Raw genomic sequence first — 8471 nt, forward strand, 5'->3', positions numbered from 1 at the left:
ATTTATCTTTCTAAAGAAATGCACACGATTGCCTCATAAAAAGCTTACTTGAAGTAAAGTGGGGCAAATAAATTTTAGTACTTCTTGCATAAGGGTAAAGCGAAGAGGCCTGTGTGTAAAAGAAGAGCAACAAGACCCTGCGAAGCTTTATTTTAATTGAAGTTTTTGGGTTTGTTAACCCAAAAGCTTATGCATAGCTTTAAGGTCTCTTTTAAGCGAGCGAGTTTTTAGCTAAAGCAATACTTTGTGACGGATCTGTAATGACATAAATAATATTGTATAATAGGCTGATTAACTTATAAAAAGGGTTCTTTTTATGTAAATGAGTGTGTTGCTTAGTGATAGATTGTTGAATGTGTTGGGCACTAGAGAGGCTGTATGAGAGTGGCTTAGGCAGGGGTTTGCTGCAAAAAAAGGCTTACTGTTAAGGGGTGTGTGAGATGGTTTTTTTTCATATAAAAACTGAGTGTTTAGAATAGACGTTGGAGGAGGGGACTTATGTCAGGGCGGAGGGGGGTGACACTGTTAGGGTGCTCCCATTACCTGAAACTATTTCAGCTGTTGGAGATGCTGTTGTGAATGGTGTCGCTGAAGTTGTTCCTGATAATCAGGAGGAAGGGGGCCCCCATGCTGAGGGTGGCTATGTTCCTTTAGAAGAACAAATAGCTGTTGTGGAGCCTGAAGTCCCAGCTAATGTCTGTCAGCCAGTCGAGCAGAGAAATGTGGTTGTAAGTGAAGAAGACAGTGTTCCTGATGTTAGTAAAGACGGGGTCAGTAGTTATTAATGCTCATAGTTAAAGTTTATTGGTGTATTAATAGTTATAATTTATTAAAATAATCCATAAGATAAGCAAAATTACAGTTAATTCGTTTATTGTTAGGCTGTTATGGTCTATTTAAAAACTGGTCAATACGGGTCTCCTTACACCTAATTAACTTGGTTTTAGTGTATGCTTGAAAGGCTACAAAGCCTTTGCGGGGAGTAAGCATTCTTCAGGACCACATGAGATTCAACCTAATTATTGGCAGAGAAAGTGGTGAATTTGACCCTTAAATTCTAAGTTACTTGGGCTCTATAGCTAATTGTAAGCTGTAGGATAATGGGGATTTGAGACGTTTATTTCCTCATTTACCCCAGCTCTGGTTGCTCATGTGGTTTTCGGTTCGAAAACGAGGCGTGTATCTTAAAAATAAAAAAATTTTTGAAGCGTAAGTTGTTGGTCGCTTTAAGTCTAATTAAAAATAAAGTAAAAATGGAGCAAAAACAAAGTTGGACACTTAACACTTTGGGTGTCTTCAGAGGTGTAAAAAGGGGGGTCCAAGCTTATGTGTACTCATAAAAAAATGCGGTGTGCGGGGGGTTTGTGCCTGTATATATAACAAAAATTCATGAGGTGGCCGAGGAAGAGGTGGTGAGCTGTAAACTCATAAACAAGGTGTAGGCCTTTCTTATGAGATGGTTGGTAACAATACTGTGAATAATATTAACACGCCTAAGAGGGTTGGTCCGTGACGAAGTACTAATAAGTTGGTGAAGATTATGAATGACAGGTTCTATGATTTGCCTTGTCCTGTAAACTTAAACGCTTGGTGAAGGTTTGGCTCTATACTAGGCTTGTGCCTAATTATCCAACTTCTAAGGGGTCTTTTATTGTCAACTCATTATACTGCTCATGAAGACATGGCATTCGATTCTGTAGTACATATTATGCGTAATGTGGAAAAAGGATGAATGTTGCGTAATATTCATGCAAATGGGTCCTCTATGTTTTTTATCTGTATTTATGCGCACATTGCTCGTGGGCTGTATTATGGGTCTTATTTAGATAAGACAGTGTGGTATTTTGGGGTGCATTTGTTTTTGTTAACTATGGCGGAGGCTTTCCTCGGTTACACTTTGCCTTGGGGGCAAATGTCATATTGGGGGGCTACTGTTATTACTAATATACTTAGAGTGATCCCCGTAGTAGGAGAGAGTATGCTCCGCTATGTATGAGGGGGTTGGACCGTGTGTAATGCAACTCTAAAGCGGTTTTATACTTTACACTTTCTCTTACCGTTTGTGATAGTGGCGGTTGTTTTTTTACACCTGTTTTTTTTACATGAGAAAGGGAGTAATAACCCTTTGGGTATTGAAAGAGGTACTATGTGTGTGCCCTTCCACCCCTTCTATACTATTAAAGATCTTTTTGGTTATGTTTGCTTTAGGTTCTTTTTTATATATTTAGTGTGTGTGGATCCTGAGCTGTTAGGGAATCATTTAAACTATTGGCCTGCTAATCCTATAAAAACGCCAATCCATGTTCAGCCTGAGTGGTATTTTATGTTTGCTTATGCAATCCTTCGTTCAATTCCTCATAAAGCGGGGGGGTATATGTTATGTTTTTGTCGATTGTAGTATTATACCTAATTCCTAGTCTTCACAGAGGTAAGTATCGAAGTTTATGTTTTTACCCGTTTAATCAAGTAGTGTTTTGAGTGTTGGTTGGTAGGTTTATTAGGTTAACATGGATTGGTGCTCGCCCAGTGCGGGAGCCTTATATCATTTTGGGGCAGTGTCTTTCAGTCATTTATTTCTCTAGGTTGTTATTAAACCCTCTTTCTTTGTGGGTGTGGGACAAGCTGCTTGAATACCCTAAATTCTGTAGGAGTCGTCCTGTAGACCTGAAATGGTTTAAGTTTTTAGCTTATTTCAAGTTATTAAAATTAGTAAATCGCGAAAGTAGCGCACGTGAGTGGGCTAATAAGTGTAGAAAAATATAAATATGTCTTTTTACGGGAGTCGATATTTTGGTGATATTGTCCATGGGGAACTAGGGAAAGACCTGTTCCGGTACCATGGTTTTGTGATGATAGTAGCAGTGGCTGTGTTGGTCTTTGTTATATATATAGGATGCGTAATCCTTCTTACTAAATTTTCTTATCGCCATTTCTTGAACCGTCAACGATTAGAATTTTGATGGACTATTGTGCCAATGTTGATGTTAGTAGGGTTGTGGTTTCCTTCTATAATTAACCTATATTATATAGAAGAAGTAAAACGGCCCCGGTGAAATTTTAAGGCGATTGGGAAACAATGGTACTGATCTTACGAATTTTGTCGCAATTTAGACACTCCAAGCTCTAGAGAAAGCGCTGAAAGAATTTCGTGTTATACAATTGATTCTTACATAGAAGACCAGCAGGAGACATTTAGAAAAGGAGGGTATCGTTTGTTGGATGTTGATAACCGGATGGTGGCTCCAGCAGATGTGCAAATAACTGCTTTTGTAAGAAGGTCTGATGTGCTCCATTCGTTTGCACTCCCTAAGTTACTAATTAAAGTAGATGCCATCCCAGGTCGAATTAATCGGCTTCCTATAAAAGCTTCCCAGTGTAGAATTATTTACGGGCAGTGTTCTGAAATTTGCGGGGTTAACCATAGATTTATACCGATTGTGATTGAGTTTATTCCTGAGAAATATTTTGTCATATGGTTGGAAGCTCTTAACTAAAATAAAAAATAAGCTAAAGCTTTTAAGAAGCGTTAAACTTTTAATTTAATGAACTTGTACAATGGGCAAGTAGCTTTTAGTGATAAGGTGGTCTAATATTAGGATATAGGGCTCATGCCCCTAAGGCGCCGTGAGTAGTGGCTCTTATCTTTGTGAGAGCTGGCAGAGCTAATGCGTTTGATTTAGGATCAATTCATAAGTATATATACTTGCTTTCATGGCACAAGCTGGCAGACCTAATGCATACGATTTAAGCTCGTCTTATAAGATATACTCTTGTTTGTGTGTGAATTACAAAGCTAAGCCCAGTCTCATTATGGTTAGTGTCGAGTGTCTATTTAAGACTCTAAGGAGAGTAGCTGTTTTCTTTGGAGCCTCTATCCTATTAAGCCTTTGTCAAGTGTCAGCGGACTCTTTTACTCCCTTGGGGTCGACTAAGGCTGCACTGGTGGACTGAGTAGGCGTGGTTGTTGGTGTTATCCCTTTTGTAGGGGTGCTTCTCGCTGTGGGCTTCTATACTTTGTTGGAACGTAAAATTTTGGCTATCATTATAATCCGAAAGGGTCCATCCAAGGTGAGTTATATAGGGATCTTGCAGCCTTTTAGTGACGCAGGTAAGTTGTTATGTAAAGAGTTTATTGTGCCTACACGTGCTAACGTAGGGCCCTTCATTTTGGCTCCTGCACTAATATTAACTATCAGTTTACTTGGATGGCTTTTATACCCGTATAAGTCGGCTGAAGTGTTTTATGTTTTCGGGGTGATTCTGTTTATAGTTATTACTAGAGTCAGGGTTTACGGGGTAATAATATCCGGATGGGCTTCTAACTCTAAATACTCTTTGCTAGGTGCAGTTCGTGCGATGGCGCAAAGAATTTCTTATGAGATCCCTATAGGATTTATCTTCTTTTGTGTGGTGCTGTGCTCGGGTGTGTTTATGTTTCAAGAAATTAGGGTGTTCCAACAAAGGTCCTTTTTTTTCTTTTTTCCTTTGTGCGTAGTTATAGTTGTCTGAATGCTGTGTATGCTAGCTGAAACTAATCGGGCGCCATTTGATTTTGTGGAAGGAGAGTCGGAATTAGTGTCAGGATACAACGTGGAGTACAGCGGAGGGGGGTTTGCAGTTATATTTATTGCGGAGTACTCTAGTATTCTTCTCAGAAGGGTTATAAGGGCGGCGATATTTTTCGGGGGAAATGAAGCGTTGATCGGGGTCTTTATGATGGCTTTTGCGGTCTTCTTTGTGGTTATTCGTGCTTCTTTACCTCGTTTACGTTATGATAAGTTAATGAGTTTGTGTTGGACTGTTCTTCTATGTGTCATACTTATGGCTAGTGTGTGTGTAGTAGTTCTAGTTAGGGTGTATGTAAGATAATATAAACTAGTATAATTCATTTACACTGAATGTGTCAGATAAAGTCTGTCTTACTTATGGTTAAAAGGTTGGCAATTAGACTTATTGCATTGATTATTATAAAAAACCTAAATATGAGTGTCATTGGGTTAAGCGTTCTAACTATTCTAAGTATGGGCGCCACAAGAGTCGCGATAGGGGGGGTAGAGTTGAACGGGTTGTACACCACAGACTTTGTAATAGGGTTAATGGTTACACTAACTCTATTTGTAGCAATTCTTTCCTACCTAAGGAGGGTTAAGATCCACCGGAAAGCAAGATTTAATTTAATAATTATCAGAATCAGCCTAATTTTAGTGATAAGATTCAGGGTGAGGAGGTTCTTTCTTTTTTTTTTTTTTTTTGAAAGTGTGCTAGCCCCTCTGTTGTTATTAATTGTAGGCTGAGGCTATCAGCCAGAGCGTTTACAGGCAGGGGGGTATATAGTAATCTATACGGTGTTCGGATCTCTTTTTTTCTTATGGGGGGTAAGAGAACTCTATATTAGAGGGTTGAGGAGGAGGATAAGTTCTGTGGTAAGGCTAGTAAAAAAAAGGGGAATGAGATTGTGATGGCTATACATTCTAGGGTTTCTTATCAAGCTACCAATATATCCATTTCACCTGTGACTACCTAAGGCTCACGTAGAGGCCCCAGTAGCCGGTTCGATGCTATTGGCCGGGGTGGTACTAAAATTAGGAGGGTACGGGCTGCTTCGATTTATAATAGTTATACAAATAAGGCTTAGAAGCGTTTTTTTTTGTGCTGCTACTAGTGGTGAACTTGGCAGGAGGTGTCTACGCAGGATTAGCGTGTGTACGGCAAGTGGACCTAAAATGTTTGGTAGCATATTCCTCTGTAGCGCATATGAGGCTTGTGCTATTAGGAGTGCTTAGCAACACGGTATTAGGGGTAGTGGGGGCCATTATTATTATGATCGGGCATGGGTTGTGTTCATCAGGTTTGTTCAGGTATGTGAATGCTATCTATAAGATGAGGCACTCGCGTCTGCTAGTAATAAATAAAGGGGGCTTGTTAGTCTGCCCAAGTCTAGTCTTAATGTGTTTCCTGTTAAGATCAAGCAACATAGCAGCCCCTCCTAGTCTAAACTTATTTGGGGAAATCCTCGTTTTCGGCGTGGGAGGGTGAATAAGTGGAGTGTTCCTGCTTATCCTGGGTCTGATAAGCTTTATTAGGGCATGTTTTAGACTATACCTATATGGAAGTTGTTGTCACGGGAAGGGGGTGTCACACAGGGAGTCCTTAAACTTGAGAAGAGTTTGTGATGTTTTTGTTCTGGCGGCTCATTGGATACCGCTGAACTTTATGTTTATGTTTATACCCTAAACAATGAATCGTAATCCTTATTCTCGTTACTATGTACCAGGTCCAAGTCCGTGGCCCTTTTTTGTGGCTATCTCGGCAAACGGAATAGCGGTAGGGTTAATTTTGTGACTGCATCGAACTCCCAGATTTCTATTAATAGGAATGAGGTTGGGGTGTATACTATTGAGAACTTTTAGATGATGGCGAGACTTAATTCGTGAGGGAGATATTGGGTTTCATACTCGCTTCGTAATCAAGAGATTTCGTGATGGAGTTGCCCTTTTTATTCTGTCTGAAGTAATGTTCTTCTTTTCTTTTTTTTGGACTTTCTTCCATAATGCCTTAAGACCCTCGTGTGAACTAGGGATGCGATGACCCCCTCCAGGGATCCGCACGCCAAACCCGTCGTCGACAAGGCTGTTCGAGACAGGTCTTTTAATTAGGAGGGGGTTATTCGTAACTCAAGCCCATAAGAGAATGCGTTTGAAGGATTATGATGTTGGGCCATTTATTGGCCTAGTGGTAACAATTTTATGTGGGACTGTGTTCTTCCTAGTGCAACTTCGAGAATACTACTGAAACTCATACACTATTGCAGATAGGGTGTATGGAAGAGTGTTTTATTTACTAACTGGGTTTCATGGAATGCACGTAGTTGTGGGGACTCTTTGACTAATGGTGAGGTTAGTCCGACTATGGCGTGGGGAGTTTTCCAGTCAACGGCACTTTGGTTTTGAGGCTTGCATTTGGTACTGACACTTCGTAGATGTGGTATGGGTAGCATTATGATGTTTAGTATATGTGTGGTTTGGAGGATGGTTATACATGTGGTGGTTCAAAATATGAGACGGGGACGTCTATACGTTTAAGTACCCAGACGCAAAGCCTTCGTGGTATGCGTACATTCAAGAAGAGCATGCTCCGTCCTGATATAAGATTCCTGACCATTTAAAAGGTTAAAAATAGGAGTCATACAGACTAGTTAAACAGTTTTGATTTGAAATCAAGTACCAAAGCGATTCCAAGCGCTTACTAGTCTGAGTAAAGTAGTCTAATTAAGGACAGAAGACCTATGATTTTCAAGTGTTATAAGTAACCTTTACTTGAAATGGTAAGCTTTGTGGTAAGACCTATAAAATTAGTGAGATTAGGGGTAATATTGATCGGGACAATTCTTAGGGTTAGAAGAGAAGAGATAGTAGGGGTGTGACTCGGTTTAGAGCTAAATCTGTATGGATTTCTTGTAATTATAAACCCTGATGGTCACTATAGTCCTGAGCCCTGTGTAAAATATTTTGTGGTACAAAGAACGGGGTCAATTCTGATACTAGTGGGTTTTGTAACCTTGATAGAGCAGCACGTAGTGAGAGGGCTGGTGATAAGGGGGGCGGGTACAGTGTTAAAATCTGGCGTTTTCCCGCTACATTCGTGGGTCCCTTCAATTATTAAGAACAGCAGATGGTTAGCAAGAGGGTTAATATTAACTTGGCAAAAAGTCGCCCCCCTTGTCTTTTTATCAATAATTATACCCTCTAAGGGGTTGTGAGTAGTAATTGTATTGATAGCTGGAATTGGGGCAGTAGGGGGCCTTAACCAGAATTCAGTACGAGTAATAAGCGCGTACTCGTCGTTTGTGCATACATCATGAATGCTGTTAGGGCTCACATGGTCAAGAGTAGTCTTTGTAGGGTATTTTGCAGTTTACTCGCTGTCGGTAGGGCTGTTTTTTTATGGGTGCTCAATAATAAACAAAACAAGAATGGGCGGTCAGATTAGTAGAGCCGCGAGGGGTATAGGGTTACTGATACTGATGGGGATGCCTCCTTTCCTTGGCTTTCTAGCGAAAGTATTGGTGTTTCTAATGAGAGGAAGGGCTGTAATCGTGGCTTGTATTATAGGTTCAGTAATCAGGCTAAAATTCTACATTGACTTTTTTTATAGGATAGTAATAAAAAGGTTAGTAGACAAAAACAAAGCAGAATTCAAGATTATGTGGAGGATAGTGATCGGGGCTAACCTAGCAGGGGGGGCATTGATCTTGGTGAGATTTATTTAGAAACTGCTTTTAGGCCAGGGGCGTTTTGATTTCGGCTCAAAAAGAGTGGGTAAAACCACAAAAGTATGATAAAAAGGTAATTTAAAATAAAATATTTTGTTTCAAACATAACTATAGGTAGTTGTTACCTCCTTTTTGTAGAATGGTACTTTAAAAAAAAGGATTGGTTTGCATCTAATTATTAAGCCTAGGTTTTCATTCT

At 39.9% G+C, this 8471-nt stretch overlaps 3 protein-coding genes and 2 pseudogenes across 3 annotated transcripts; all 5 read left to right on the plus strand.

The window, feature by feature from the left end:
* The first annotated feature begins 1897 nt into the window (after positions 1-1897).
* On the plus strand, positions 1898-3494 carry LOC134703817 (cytochrome c oxidase subunit 2-like). The gene is given in 1 exon segment (XM_063563515.1): positions 1898-3494. A coding segment is annotated over 1 exon segment (729 nt). The 5' UTR covers positions 1898-2765.
* Positions 3495-3711: 217 nt separating this feature from the next.
* LOC134703821 (NADH-ubiquinone oxidoreductase chain 1-like) lies at positions 3712-4869 on the plus strand (annotated as a pseudogene).
* Positions 4870-4982: 113 nt separating this feature from the next.
* On the plus strand, positions 4983-6234 carry LOC134703822 (NADH-ubiquinone oxidoreductase chain 4-like; annotated as a pseudogene).
* Positions 6235-6237: 3 nt separating this feature from the next.
* Positions 6238-7173, plus strand: LOC134703823 (cytochrome c oxidase subunit 3-like). The gene is given in 1 exon segment (XM_063563517.1): positions 6238-7173. A coding segment is annotated over 1 exon segment (936 nt).
* Positions 7174-7321: 148 nt separating this feature from the next.
* On the plus strand, positions 7322-8269 carry LOC134703819 (NADH-ubiquinone oxidoreductase chain 2-like). Its single transcript, XM_063563516.1, is given in 1 exon segment — positions 7322-8269. A coding segment is annotated over 1 exon segment (948 nt).
* Positions 8270-8471: the final 202 nt, after the last annotated feature.

This window comes from Mytilus trossulus, unplaced genomic scaffold, assembly GCF_036588685.1.
Source record: "Mytilus trossulus isolate FHL-02 unplaced genomic scaffold, PNRI_Mtr1.1.1.hap1 h1tg001192l__unscaffolded, whole genome shotgun sequence".
Classification (NCBI taxonomy): domain Eukaryota; kingdom Metazoa; phylum Mollusca; class Bivalvia; order Mytilida; family Mytilidae; genus Mytilus; species Mytilus trossulus.